At 53.6% G+C, this 14,681-nt stretch overlaps 1 protein-coding gene across 2 annotated transcripts; it reads right to left on the bottom strand.

The window, feature by feature from the left end:
• Positions 1-792: 792 nt before the first annotated feature.
• Positions 793-9,712, bottom strand: MCAT (malonyl-CoA-acyl carrier protein transacylase). Of its 2 annotated transcripts, XM_039863246.1 has the most exons (4): positions 9,107-9,598; positions 7,915-8,002; positions 5,262-5,479; positions 793-2,489 (listed from the first exon to the last, which is right to left on the bottom strand). In XM_039863246.1, exons 1-4 carry the CDS (start codon positions 9,524-9,526, stop codon positions 2,061-2,063), a joined length of 1,155 nt encoding a protein of 384 aa, XP_039719180.1. In that variant the 5' UTR covers positions 9,527-9,598; the 3' UTR covers positions 793-2,060. The 2 variants fall into 2 exon arrangements, with proteins under 2 accessions (XP_039719180.1, XP_039719181.1); XM_039863247.1 differs by lacking the exon at positions 5,262-5,479 and having other exon boundaries at positions 2,220-2,489; positions 9,107-9,712.
• Between the last annotated feature and the right edge of the window lie 4,969 nt (positions 9,713-14,681).

Here is a 14,681-nt window from a genome sequence, read left to right as displayed (position 1 = left end):
CCCCTTCCATCTCGGGGCTCTATGGCCGGCCCGGAGGCACTGCCGCAGGGTGGACACGGACCCCCATGCCCTGAGGTCCCGAGGTTGGGGCCACCACTGGGATGGAGGCCACGGCGGGCAGCGAAGCACCTTCCCAGAAGAGGAAAAGGCTGTGGGGGCAGGAGGGGCCTCATCATTTTTGTCCATTTTGGGGGGCTTTTGAACAAGACCCCTTGGGGGTCCGGTCAGGGTTTCTGGAGATGAGGAAAGATCTGAGTCTTGGCAAGAAGGTGGCATCCTGGGGCCAAAGATGACATCAGTGTTTTCCCCAAGGGGTCAGGAACTGGACAAGATCCTGTCAGGGACGAGGATGTAGACCCCACGGCCGAGGCCCTTACCCCAAGACTGCACTCATCCCAGAAGCCCTCGCTGCCCTGTGCCTCTGGGCCAGAGCATTGTGCAGGGGTGGGGTGAGCCCCCGCACCCCAGCACGGGGCTCTGGCGGTGGAGCCCTGTCTCGCCCCGCTGCATCACCCGCCCTGTGCTTGCTGTTCCTTCTCCCAGCTTGTGGAGGGCAGGGCGGAGCACAGCACCCCACACCCGAGGAGCCGTCAGCCTCTGCTGCCCCTTTCTTTGGTGGGAGTGTGCTCAGAGCTGAGCACACCTGTGACCTCTGCGATCCTGCCTGTGATGCCATCCTGCCTGCACCGCAACCCCCACTAGGGAGACCTGGGTCTCCCAAGGCTGCCTTTGCTCAAAGCACTCAATGAAGGGGGTTCAAAAGGAACCAGCAATTACTTCAAAATAAAAGTGTTTCTTTGTGAATGTTTGAAAATTTTAAATGGTTCATTGTGCTGCCGGGAATGCTCAGACTCGGCCCTGGGGGCGTCCGGTGCTGTGGGAACGCCTGGGACAGCGGTTCTCAGCCAGTGCCATGGAAGCAGTGGTGTGCTGGGGGTTCTCCATGCCTGGACGTGACCGGGAGCCGGGACAGCTGCCCACAAGCGTGGCACCACATGGTAAAAACCACTTTGGCCCGAAGGACGACAGTGCCTGTTGAGAAACACTGTAGAGTTGAAAATGAGAAGCTTCATCTGGGATCTGACGAGTACATGTGAGCAACTTTAAAGACAAAGGCAGAGGTCCCGTCCCCAGCGAGGTTCGCCTGCTATCACCAAATAACGAAAACGCAGCCCGAGATGTGGAATTGATCATTTAACGTCAGTGCGAAGAGCTGCTCTTGCCGAGCACCTGCTTCGGTCTTGGTGTGGAGCTGGCAGGGGCCAGCCTGTGCCAGACTAGGTCAAGGGCACGCAGTAAGCACTCGGCAGGAGGCGCTCGTAATCCGTGGGAGAGGAAACGGGCCCACGTCGGCCCTGCCCACACCCCTCCCGTCTTGCTGAAGGACCCTCTTGCCCACCGGGCAGAGGCCGCCCACTCCCTGGCACACAGCGGGCATTCAAGACTACCTGTTGGGTCTTCCAACAGTTGAGCGTGGGGTGGTGGGTGGGAGGCCTGCCAGGGCCAGCTGGGTCCTACAGCCCTTTGGATTCAGTGACAGAGGCGTGAACAGTCTGGTTGTGGGTGGCTGCAAGCCCTGTTCAGGAGCAGTGCGGTCCCCCGGCACCTGCTTGCTTGTGGCCATGCCATTGTACCCACAGTACCCACATGGCAGGGTGAGACGGCAGTGGGCCAAGCCTTGCCAGTCCTCAGAAGGCACCTGCAGGCCAGGCTGTTTCAGCCCATTGTAGAGGTGGCCGCTGGGTGCGCGGAGGTGTGGTCTGCCCACCTGGCAGAACCGGGAGAGGCAGAGCAGGAACTCGGCAGTGTCCACGTGAGCGCCACCGCCGCATCTTCTCCGAGCATTCAAACACGTTTCAAGGAGGAGAAGTGGACTGTTGGGTAAAGAAATACTCCTTTTTAGTGCTTTTGATGTGGCGTTCTAAGCACTCTGCAGACAACCCTCCCAAGTGCTAGAGGAGGCAGCCCGGAGGGAGGGCGAAGCAGGCACAGCACACGGCCTCCTGGCGGAGGACAGGCCAGCCTCGGCCCACTGGAGCCCCACGGTCATGGGGAGACCCCTACAGGTCCTGGTCCGTGTCCTCGGCAGCTGCCAGCACGTCCACGTGACTGTAGGACTTCCAGGCCTGCAGGTTGCAGCTCTTCAGGATGGTTCCCAGCTGCTTCCCAGGCCCCACTTCAAAAGTTTGGGGGAACTCGGTGCCCTTTTTCCGCTGGTAGATGGCGTGCATCGTCTGCTCCCACTTCACTGGGGAGACCACCTGCTGGACCAGCAGCTTCTGGATGTGTTTTGGGTGCGTGTATCTATTCCCGCTGACGTTCGAGTGGACGGGAACCAGGGGCTTCTTGACATCAATCGCTTTTAACGCCTGTGCCAGGGGCTCCACGGCGGGCTCCATGAGGCGAGTGTGGAACCCACCGCTGACCAGCAGCCTCTTGGTGCGTGTGAAGTGATACTTAGAGGAATTCTTCTGGAGAAACTGCAGAGCCTGGAAGGAAGAAAAGGAGGGTTAAGCCAAGTAACTCTTAGGGGAAGAACAAGCAGTCACCGTCGGCGCCATCACAGTCCTGTGTATAGAACGTTTATCTGCACATCGTATACTCATTTCATCCTGCACAGCCGGGGTGACGAACTCGATTCCCTTCGTTCCAGTTAAAGTCGGTCACGCAGTCAGTGTTCCAGAAGCCTTCCTCTGGGGACCTGACCATTCACCGTTACAAGGTTGCAGGGACGTGATCGGATAGGAGGTGTGCACGTGTCTGATAAAAAAGCACTATCTAGTGTCAGTTTTCAGTCATAATTCTGCCGTCCCTCAGAATTTTCCGTGCCCTGTTTCTGTGTTACTGCATAACCTTCAAGAGAAAACTTCAGGAGACTCCAAGTCTCATTTCCCACGGCAGGGGCTTTTCCCTCAGAAGCCCATCGTCTGGGGCTTCTCCGGAGAACCAGAGCCTCTCCCTGAAGCCACAGCCCGCCCCTGAAGGGGCCTCCGGACTGACGGCCCCAACAAGGAGCTGTCTGCAAATACCTCGATTTGCAAACGTCTTTAAAACGGCAGACACTCTTACTCAGGACAACAGCCCAGGGCCTACCGCCTGACAGCCCTCCACCTGGGCTGCTGAAGGGGTTCCTGTGCACTAAGCTGCCTGCCATGTCCCTTCGCCCCGACACCCGCCTCAGAGGCTGGGCCAGCTGCTCCCTGGAAGACTTAGGATAAGCCTTGAAAAGCCTGCAGCAGCTGCATGACCTTCGGCAGTTTTACTTTACTCTCATGCCTCAGTTTCCTCATCTATACAATGGGGACAACAACATCCATCTCACAGAACCCTGTTAAGGAGAACTATGCTTGGTACACGAGTGCTGTGAGGGCTGGCAATTATCGCACACCACGCCCATCCGTGTCCCCTGGAAAAAATATACCAGAGTAGCTATCCGTGCCCCCAGGGTCAGAGGGGCTACTACTCTTGTTGGCATGGTGCTGGCTCGGCCATCTCTGGGGGCCCCTCCCTGCGGGAGTGCACCCTGCCCGCCCTCCCAGTCACGGCCAGTGCAGCCCCTAGCCCCCACCCCCCCCCGCCCAGGCCGCTCTGTGTTCCCCAGAGGCTGCCCCAGTGGCCGGAGCGCTGGAGCAAAGGTGAGGCGGTGCAGACTCCAGCACAGTGAACCCTACTGTACCTCACCTGTGGGAACCCCTGGGTTTGGGCTGTCACTGCAGTAGCCTAGCCTGTCCTGACTGGCCCGATGCTTCATGCCCATGACCACCCTCCATCCATCTCTCTCACTTACGGACACGGCCCAGGAGCGACTCTGGACAGAGGCCTCTCGGACTCCACAGCCCAGGCCCTGCCACCCTTGCCGGGATGGCCGTGACCGCCAGCATCTATGTGGATGGCTACTCGGTGGCACTTCTGCATCAATTCATGTCTCGAAGTGCTTTCCACGCAGTCTCCGAACTCATCCGACTCAATGCCAGGCGAGGGCCACAGCCGCAGGGTCCAGCGGGTGCCTCTGCGGCTGGCCCTCAGCTCAGGCATAGTCCAGCAGAGGCCACGAAGTTTTTTCACATCAATTATGGGAGTGAAGACCCCTGTTCAGGGGGACCCCTGCCCTCACCTGAGCTCTTTGCTATGGCATTTCCAACACCACCAAAAGGCCGAACCTGGAAACCGGGGGAGTCGTCACCCGGGTCGGGTGCCCACCTGTCGGGGAGCCCGTGAGGGAGGCTGTGCCCTGGCTGGAGGCCCTTGTGGCCCATATCTGGGCTTCGTCCCACAGCCATTCATGGGGATGAGCAGCCAGCTCCACGAGTAACTTGGGGGCCACCGTGGCCGATCTCTTCTCAAGACTGTCCCAACAGGGACCTGTTGGCTGTCGCTGATTCACAGGAGACACACAGGGACACCTGGTACACTGGCAAGGCCTTAACGGGCAAGGTGAAGCGAGCGCGGTCAAGCAGAAGAAACAGGTTCCAGAGTGACAGACCATGGAGACGCCCCCCATACCCGAGAGCGCAGGGCTGGCTGTGAGGACGACACCCGCAGCTGCTCTTACGGTCCCGTCTGCGCTCAGCATGCCCTGAGCCAGGCACACAGGATGCAGCTGCCCGTCTACCAGGTGCGCCCTGCCCCCCCTACCCCGTGCAGGGGATGCCCCGCCAGGCACCACCCCTTGGGGCCACCTCCTCAGGTCCGCGGGTGGTCACCCTGACCTGGACTGCCACGAAGCCTGTGCTCGCTGGTTTACAGCTGGCCTTCCTCTGATGGCGGGAACCCTGGCTTACCAGCCACGTGTGCCCTCAGTGCTTGCCACATGGGAGCTGCTCAAGAAACGACTGGGGAAATGTGAACAGAAAGGCCAGAGCAGAGGAAGTTAACTCGGTGCATCTAAGCACAAGCAGGGCAGGGCGCAGTAACCCAGCAGGAAATGTTCTCTCTATACGCGGCCAGATCAGAGGCTGTGAGAAGCCCAGAATGTTCTCCAGGAGGGCCCTGGAGATCATCTGCTCCAGCTCTTTACTTTCCAGATGGGCTGGGCGATTTGCCCAAGGTCCCGGTCTATACATGGTGAAGTGGAGGCAGTGCCCCAGCCTCCCAGCTCCCTCTGCGGTCACTCCACCACACTCTCCGGGCCCGCAAGCACCTCCCAAAGACCACAGCTCGGCAGGGCACCCACGACGCTACTGTGGGCTCACACACGTGGAACCATTCCAACCCTCTGCACAGGACTGGGGCCTACGAAGGCTGTTCCCGTCAACACCAACCTCCAGGTGTCCTGAAATCACCCTGCAATCTGGAAAGAGGTAGTTGGCCACCTCGCACACAGGATTCTCTATGCCCAAAGTCTTGCAGTGCTCCCGGGCTTCCGAACAGGCGAATGTGAACTTGGACTGAGGCTGGCCGAGGACGGACAACATCCCACTGGGGACGGCTTCTGAGGCTTCCTGCATGGCCTCAGCTCGGACTTTCACTGCATACAAACCTATTCAGAGAGAAGTGCATTTGGAAAAATCAGGGCGCGTAATGGGGAAGGAAGCCCAGACCTAAAAGACAAAGCACGAGTTCCGCATTCTGTGTTGGGGACATTGACACTGGCCTTTATCACTAGGCCGCACGTCTGTAGTTCTGTGTGTCTGGTCTACCACAGAGAGATGCACCATCATCAAAAGCAAGGTGTTGTCCTTGGCACTACACAGATTAAACCATGGAGCTTCCTGCCTTAGAGCTGGCTTAGTGTAGGGCTTGATCAGGAGTGATTTTGCCCCTAGGGTAAGTGTCTAGAGACATTTTTTGATTGTCACAACTAGAAGTTGGGGCTATTAGCATCGGGTGGGTAGAGGCCAAGGTGGCTACTTGCAAAGCATCCCCAAAACAAAGAATTATCTGGTCCAAAACGTCAACAGTGCTGTGGTGAGAAACCCTGGTGTAGGGTGGACTGGGACCAGCTTTCGGGCTACATTGCTTTGGGCAAGTCATGACCTCCTTCGTAGTCAGTAAAATGAGGATAACAGGATCCAGTCTGCCTGGATGGTTGTGAACAGTAGCAGTTATTACTAATTAGTTTATTACCAAAGAGAAATCATGCTGAAGAGGAAAAATAAGAGCCATCAGATATTTGGAATGACGTGCAAACTACAATTACATGAATTTCAATAATGTATAGTCGTGACTCAGGCCTTACTGCCCTTAGAGCTGGAGACGCTGACACCGCCAAGGACGATGCACTAAGGCGCAGGGCTCCTAGTTCGGTGCGGCTCCAATGCTAGGGGAGAGGACAGGCCTGGACCCAGGTAGGCAACTCCCATGACCTTGACATATGAACGCCCATTGACCGGGTCCTGGGTCTGCTCCCCGGTGGGAAGTGGGTGACCAGACCAAGGAGAGGTTCGGACACCAGTTCTGGGTTTGATGGAACAACAGAGACAGTGTGAGGAGCAAATCGTACAGCTTGCCCATGGAAGCATCTCCTTCCCTCAGCACTTACATACGTGTTTGTACTGGACTCAGCCCTGACCATTGCGGCAGGTCCACTAGGAGCCCGTGGTAGGAGGGAGGAGAGAAGCACAGGGATGTGTCGAGTGCGTGTGGCAATCCTCCCACGCAGGCTCAGTAAATAACTATGCAACATAGTGAGAAAACTGAACACAGAACGCACACATGCTGGAATTCTGCAAATTATGTACACAGGAACTGTCTGTATAAAAGTTTTATTAGGATGTGGAAATACGAAAAATTTTTTCACTTTCTTAATACTATTTTTTTTAAAAGTGAGGTGAAATTCACATAAAATATAACCAGTTTAAAGAATAGAATTCAGTGGCACTTGTTGTATTCATAATGCTGTGTGACCACCAGCTCTAGTTTTAAACTTTCCTCCATCCCATAAAACACCCATACCTGCTAAGCGTAATCACTCCCCATTCGTCCTTCCCTACGTCCTGGTAACCACGAATCCGCTGTCCCTATGGATTTGCCCATTCAGGACACTTCACATAAAAGGGATCCCACAATACGTGATCTCTGTGTCTAGCTCCTTCCACTCAGCATGTTTTTGAGGTTCACGTCGCAACATGCATAAGTACTTCATTTTTTTAAATTCCTGAATAATATTCCATTATATGGATATACGATTTGCTTATTCGTTCATCTGATAATGGACATTTGGTTTCCATCTTTTGGTTATTATGAATAATGCTGTTATAACATCTGTGTACAAGTTTTTCTGTGTGGACATATTTCCACATTTCATTTTTTGAGAAACCACCAAACTATTTTCCAAAGTGGCCACACCATTTTACATTCTTACTAGCAATGTGTGAGGTTCCTGTTTTTCCACATCTTCACCAATGCTTATTTTTTTGTTTGTTTTGTTTTAAATTAAAGCCATCTCGGTGGGTGTGAAGTGGTATCTCATGGTGGTTTTGATTAGTGATGTTGCACATCTTCTCATGTGCTTATTGGCCATTTGCATGTCTTCTTTGGAGAAATATCTATTTAATTTCTTTGCCTATATTTGATTATAAGCAATATGTTTAACTTTTAACTATAACAAAACCCTTAAGTGAAACTGCTATGACTCAAGACCAAACATTCATTTACTCTTTTTCATTCAATGACTACTGAGCATCTACCACATGACAGGCACTGAAGGTGAGTGGACTACGAATGCCTAAGACAGTGGGAAAGGCAGTCAAGCAAGCAGATTTTATGAGATTACACAAAGAGAGGAAATCCCTGATGAATCCTTCAGGCTTAGAAGGGAATCAAGGTGAAGTCTGGTCCTAGGGTTCCAATGTCATCCCCACCCATATTCTCCTTTTTCTCAGTGTGTCCAGAATTATTTTTGGCATTGTCCCTTACCCCCAATGAGCCCAGCAAGGCAATATCCCAGTATAAAACCAAACTCTTTCTCTGTACCTTCAGAAAATTCCATGGCTCCGGCAAACACCAGGGCTGCAAATTCTCCCACACTGAATCCAGCAGCAGCAACACAGTTCTCAATAACCTGCGGTGACAGATGCAGAATGTGAGGCCGTGTTTTCAGCGGAGCTCAGTCCAGGGCTCTGCCCTTGAGAGCTGGCGGCGGCTCAGTGTTCTGTGCTCAGTGAGCCAGGTTCAGCTGGCCTGGTGTTTCAGCTAGAAGAGGACACACAGAAGTGGCATTGACAATCGCTGATCCAGCCCTTTACTGATAAGGAACTTCCTAGCAAGGCAAGCGAAAGTCTGCTGGCTGACTCCAAGGTAAAGCTGGATTCTCTTGCCTCTGTCCCAGAGCCGTCTCTCAGGCCCTATGGAGCAAGAGGGAGCTAAGCATAGAAGCTAAGAGTATGACTTTCAGAGTCAGAGAGTTGGACTTGACCTTACCCTCTCGGAGCCTCAGTTATCTCATCTGTGAAGTGGGGAAAAAGCAAGACCTACCTCAATGCTGAGGGAATTACATAAATGTCTCTAAAACGCTTAGCTCAGCGCGGGCCCAGGGTAAGCACTCAACGGATGTTATTATCATGACACAACCACTTAACTAATTCCTCTAGTATCGCTGAGTCTACGTCCCTCATTCACGAAATCACAGCATTTATCTCATAAGGTTGTTGCGAGTATGAAATGGAGTAAAGGGTTTAAAGCACTAGCTTAACATTTACTGTCTTGATATTATTAAATAATAATTCACACCTTCAAATGAAGTGACATTCTCAGATATCATCTCAATGATCACTTAAGAATGACGTTTAATCCTTCCAGAATCACTTAGTGATTAATTAAATTATTAAGGATCAGTAAAATGGCAACTCAAGCCCCTGACTCCCCAGCCCCTTTCCCTGCTCTACGTTCCTTTCTATAATACTTATCATCTTTAACGTACCATGTAACTTACATAGTTACTGCATTTATTCTTTATTATTTGTCTCCCTCCCCTAACATTCAAGCTCCCTGAGGACAGGGGTCCTTGTTTGTTAATGGCTGTATCCCCAGCGCCTAGAACAGTGCCTGGAACCGAGTGCGAACTCATTAAGAATCAGCCTAACGAGTCAGACGTGGCAGGCGGAGCCTGAGGTGGGCCCCAGCCGGGCTGAGAGGGCTTGTGTCTCGGCCCGCCACGGAGCCTCACCGCAGGCTGCAGGTGATGCAGTTTCTCGACGGCAGCCAGCGAAGCCACGAAGACAGCGGGCTGGCAGTGCGCGGTGCGGTCCAGGTCCTCCTGCGGCCCGTGCAGGCTCAGCTCCAGCAGGTCGTAGCCCAGCACGCGGCGGGCGGCAGCGTAGAGTTCGCGGACGCGTGGGTAGCGGAGCAGACCGCGGCCCATGCCCACCACCTGGCTACCCTGGCCGGGGAAGAGCAGCACGGAGCACTGGCCCGGCTGGCGCCGCGCCGCCGCCTCCTGGGGCACTTCCTCCGCTGCTGTCGCATCTCGCAGCAGCTCCGCCACGTCCACTGCGCCCAGCGGAGGCAGCCGGAAGTTCGAGGCGCCGCGGCGGCCACTCGTGCCCCAGCCCCAGGCCCTCACCGCCCGCGCGACCCGGACGCTCATGATGAGGAACCTGCCCCAAGCGTGTTACCAGGGCGACTGAGGCCCGACTGCGGCGGCGCATAGCGGTCCTTGGCTCATTTCCTCCCGGGCGGGCCCGGGCACCCGGGGGCGGAAAGAAAGGTTCCGCAGTAACTGGTTCCGTCTCGGCTCTGAGATCCTTCACTGCTACGTGCAGGGGCCCCGGAGTGACCTATGCGCTTACCTAAACCTAGCTGAGAATAAAACACGACATCGCACTACAATAAGCCCTCAAAAATATTTGTTGAATAAACAACACAATGTAACGTTCACTCTTTCTACCTAGCACGTGAAAAGTTCTTGAAACACTTCCGCATTCTTTCTCTTAGAACAGACACGATTCTCCCAACTGCATTGAGTGACAAGCAAGATAACGGCTCTCTTTCATGCTGCCTACAAACCAGACACAGTGCGCTGCACATAATAAACACCCAGTAAATATGTGTTGCATTGAATGAAGCCCTGGATATTTTGCAGACATTAGCTTATTTAATTCCTTACAGCAACGCTATCATCATAGCGTTGAATGGTGCAATTATTATCCTCAATTTATGGGTGAGTAGACAAAGGCTCTAAGATTGAGTGACAGGTGGTTGGAAAGTGGGGTTGGAAAGTGGAGTTCTCTGGCTTCTGAGCAGTGGTGTGAGGCTGGGTCAGAGTCTAACTCTGAGCTCACCCCTAACCACAAATCCCACTTCCCCTTGCTCCCCTCATTTCCTGCCAGCCACTTTTAAGGAACCCAAGAGACAGACAGACAGACGGAACAGACAGACAGACAGACACACACACACACACACACACACACACACACATACAAGATCACATCAGCAAATCTTCAGTGAACTTGTCCTAAGAAAAGAATTAAATGAGCCAAGACCTAACTCTCAGGATATCGTGGCAGCCTTGCTTTTGACAAGAGAAAAGTAGAAATAAACTGAATGTCCAACTAGGGAAGATGGATTAATTAGATAGATAGTTAAATGAATTATGAGAAATCTATGCAATGCCATAGTCATAAAAGATATGGAGGAGAGTTTCAAGTTAAGACATGAATAGAGAATACACTGCTTTCAGAAGCCCATAAATCCACAATAAATGGACCTTTTAGAGACATGAATCCTCAAGGACAGGGAGAACAGGAAATGGGGCCCTAGCAACAGAAGCTCTGGAAGCTGAAAAGCAGGTAGACCAGTATTACCTGACTTAGCAGACCCCAGACAGCCAAACCCCTCCCGGAGGTAAGGAAAGCTGAGAATCAACCTTCATTCAGATAACAGAATCCTCAAAAGCTTAGAAACTGGCAGCACTAGCTGCTTCTACTTCCAAGGGTGAAAGAGGGCTAAAATAAAGAGAACTATTTGAAGGTGTCTCTAAGAAACAGATCTGTAGATCCTCTCCCTCTGTCTAGCCACTGGATGATGCCCCTTCCCCATTCTAGCAAATATCTAGAGTTTAGCTCAGGAAAGGGCTGGACATGTCAGAGACAGAGGTGAATATGGGTTCTCTGCCGAAACAGGTGGATACTGAATGCAGAGATCTCGTCCAGGGCTCTCACTGAACTTCCAGAAACCTGGAGCCAGACCCTTACCCTCAAGTCGAGGGACTGGAATACCTTGGGGGAATCTGACCAGTCTCAGAGGAAAATCCTAAAGATATTGACAGTCCAGAAAGTTCCCAGGCAAATGGCCCACCAAGTTCAACTTACAGTGAAGCTAATTCAGCGAATATGATCCATGGATTTATTTTCTTCCTCTACCAGCCAAAGATTGGCAAGGACCTGAGAAAGCCTCTTAGAAACAGAAAAAAAGAAGAAAAACAACTCCACGTAGGATTCAGAGACTAAAGAAAACTAGCACCGATAGTTAAGAAAGTAAGAGAAGACACGGCATCCATGACAAAAGAACAAAAAGTAATGGAAAAAAATTCAGAAAACAAAAAATAATCCCTGGAAATGAAAAATAGGATAGCAAAATTGAAAAACTCAGTACAAGGCCAGGAAGAGAAAGCTGAGGAAACCTGAAAGAAGGTAAAGCAGAAAAGCAAAACATGAGAAGGAGAAGAGAAAAGTAAGTTAGAAGACCAGGAGGTCCCGGATTCTGAGTGACAGGACTCAGAAAGGAAAGTGAGAAAATGGAGGGAAGAAAATCATTTAAAAAAAAAACCCCGAACTTTTAATTCCTGGAAAATAAAGGATATGAGTTTCTTGTATGAAAGGGCCCCTGAGCACTGGCATGATGGATGAAATTAGACCAACGCAGAGGAATACCAGTGTGAAATTTTAGGACTCTGGGGACAAAAATCTTAAAATCCCCCAGGAAATACAAATTAGGTCACAGACAAAGGCTGAACCACACGGAGCGGCTTCAGCCTGCCAATCAGCACTGCGGCAGCTAGAAGACCATGTCCTCATGATGCCGAAGGACAAATGTCTCCAACTTTGAATTCTTACTCAACCAAGCATTAATCAATCATGGGGAAGAATGCAAGATTTCGAAACGATACCTCCTATGTAGTCTTTCTCAAGAACTCCTGGAGGATGGGATGAAGAAAGGCATAGAGGTGCCATCCAGTAAATGAGCTAGCCAGCAGAGGGGTCACGGGCATCCCCTGGGGTGCGGGGTGGTGAAGAGGGACCCAGGATGATGTGTGCACAGATGTGCAAGCAGCCAGTCCAACTGGGAGCAGCATGACTCCAGGGAGGTACTGCGGGCTGTCATCCCCAAGCTGCTGGCTGCCACTGTGCTGACTGTTTAAGAACCAAATCCTTGGTGATTGTCCACACTTGGCTGGTCTCGATCACAGGCTAATGAGATCCTGTTCTCCCCTCCATTGCCTGCTTCCTGGCTCAGCTGAGAACACTTGTTCCGCCTCACAGAAGTGTCCCCTCTACCCCTGAGGTATGAACACAGGTGCAGCTCAGAAACAAGACAAAACAACCCACACCTCTAAGCATTTCCTCCTGAATGCCTCTGCCACAACCCTGCCAGATGTGCCTCACCCCCAACCTTGCCCTCCTCCGACTGCCCCAGAAAGGGCCTTTGTCAGTGCTCCCAGAGGCTGAGGCCAGTCTGTGCCGCTGAGGCTCAGTTCAGTTTTATCTTCCTAGGGAGTCTTCTTCTGGTCTGGCCATCATGCCCGCTCTCTCCAGCCAGGTGTGTGCTGCCCCTTCACCTCTCTGAGCATGTGAGATGAGGTCAGTCCCTCGGGGATTCGGAGGGTGTTTTCCTGGCCTCCTTCTTGGATGGACTGAGGCCAGGGGTTGGGTTTGCTCGTGTTGTACCCTCCAGAGTTCAGCCCAGAGCTGGCCCCCTCCCCGCAGATGCTCAATATATATATGTCCTTCAGGGTTGGCACATGCCGAATGCCTGAGAGGCTCCCATGCTCAGTCCTGTGGAGGTAAGAGGTCACCGCCAACTTAGAGTGTGGGTGGCACAGAGATGGGTTCTGGAAGAGCTTCCTGGGGTGACGCTGGAGAGCAGTCAGACTTGGACATGCGGAGGTGCCCCGAGTGGGGGCGAAAGGTGTTTTAGGCGGGGGAAACAGTGAGCGCAAAGGCACAGAGGTGGGAGAGGGTGGGGTAGGCAGCTCGACCCCAGCTTGGCAGGGCCTTGAGTGCCAGGTACAAGGTACAAGGCTTGGACTATATTCTGAGGTAGTGGGAGCCTTGGAGGGTCCCGAGCAGAGGAAGGGTGTGGCAGGGACAAGAGGAGAGCTGGGGGCCAGCTCGTGGCTGTGGCTGCTGCCCGGAGGAGGGACAGTCACTGCAGCCCAGGTGGGGTGGATGAGCTGGAAAGGAGGGAGGCAGAAGTCATGGGAGGCGTGCAGGCAGAGCAGGATGGGACCTTCACATCTGCACCCAGACGTGCCCGCCTCGGGCAGCAACACCCCCTCTGGGCTGCAGGGCTCCTCTGTGGAAGGGTGTGACCTTCGTGAGGGCAGAGCCTTGTGTATTTGCGCTCAGCCTCTCCCTTTGGCTCTGGCATGCAGGAAGAATTTGGGGACAGCCATCTCGGCCTCCTAGGACGCCCCCATGAGCCGGGAGTCCTGTGGGCAGTTGGGGTGAGGGAACTTCGTTGCTTCTTCCTCCTGGGTCTTCTGTGGGAGGCAAGTGTGTCACTCAGCCAAGCCGCGGACACCTCTGTACAGGAAGAGTGTGAGAGCTGGCAGCTTGGGAGAGGCGCGGCCAGACTGCCTTCAGTAGGAACGGAGGCACAGTGCCCTGGGCCACCATACTTTGAGGGACCCAGGCAAACGTTTTAATTTATTTTAAAATCGAAGAAGAAAAAGATGGATGAGTTCCAACCTGGATTATACTTGTTCTTATACCACTGCAGTCACAGGTGGAAGGGGCCCACAGAGGTGAAAATGCCAGGGCCTATGAAAGTCAGACTGTGGCCCAGGAGGCTCCAGGCCACTGTGACTGGGGAGCAGCAGTTGCAGTTCACCTTGGCCCCCAGAGGACCAGTTAGGGCAATTATGGCTCCTACAGGCTGAGGGCCCTGCCAGACCAAGTCAGCCCCAGGTGGCAAACAGACCCTGGCTGCAGTAATAAAGCAGCGTGTAGATGGGGAGGTGAGGTGCCCGAGGCCCCAAGCTAGACATGCCCGTCCCACTGGGGTGTCCCTGGCAAACAGGAGGCCACCTCTCCGCTGTGATGCTGGTAGCCACCTCTCACTGAGCACCAAGCATCTGCAGAGCGCCCCGCCTGCATCACAGCGCAGCATCCCCATCCGGCCCATATGATATGCCTATTTACAGATGAGAGACGGAGGCTGCGCCAGGACAAAGTGCAGCGCTGCCTCCGTGTCCTGGGGCAACAGCTAAAGGAACTAGGGTGCTCCTCCGGAGATGGGGGGGCCAGGCCACTTTGTAGGAGGATGTCTGGGGCTTTGGCATCAGGCGACGTAATGTCCCTTTCTGAGCTCAGTTTCTGTTGCCCCATTTTACAGATGGGATAAGAGAGGCTCAAGAAGAGGTCACACAGCTGGAATGCGGCGTGGGCCTGTCCTGCGTGATGCGGTCACGGTAGGAAGAAGCGGCCGAGGGGCCCGCTCGCGGCGGGGCGGGCAGCCGCGCGTCCCGCGGGCGGCGCCGTGAGCTCCGCGTCCCGAGGGCGCAGCAGCGGGCGGGGCCGCGG

This window comes from Pteropus medius, unplaced genomic scaffold, assembly GCF_902729225.1.
Source record: "Pteropus medius unplaced genomic scaffold, Ma_sr-lr_union100, whole genome shotgun sequence".
Lineage (NCBI taxonomy): Eukaryota > Metazoa > Chordata > Mammalia > Chiroptera > Pteropodidae > Pteropus > Pteropus medius.
Note: the sequence above shows the minus strand (reverse complement) of the source record. Positions and strands in the feature narration are given on the sequence as shown.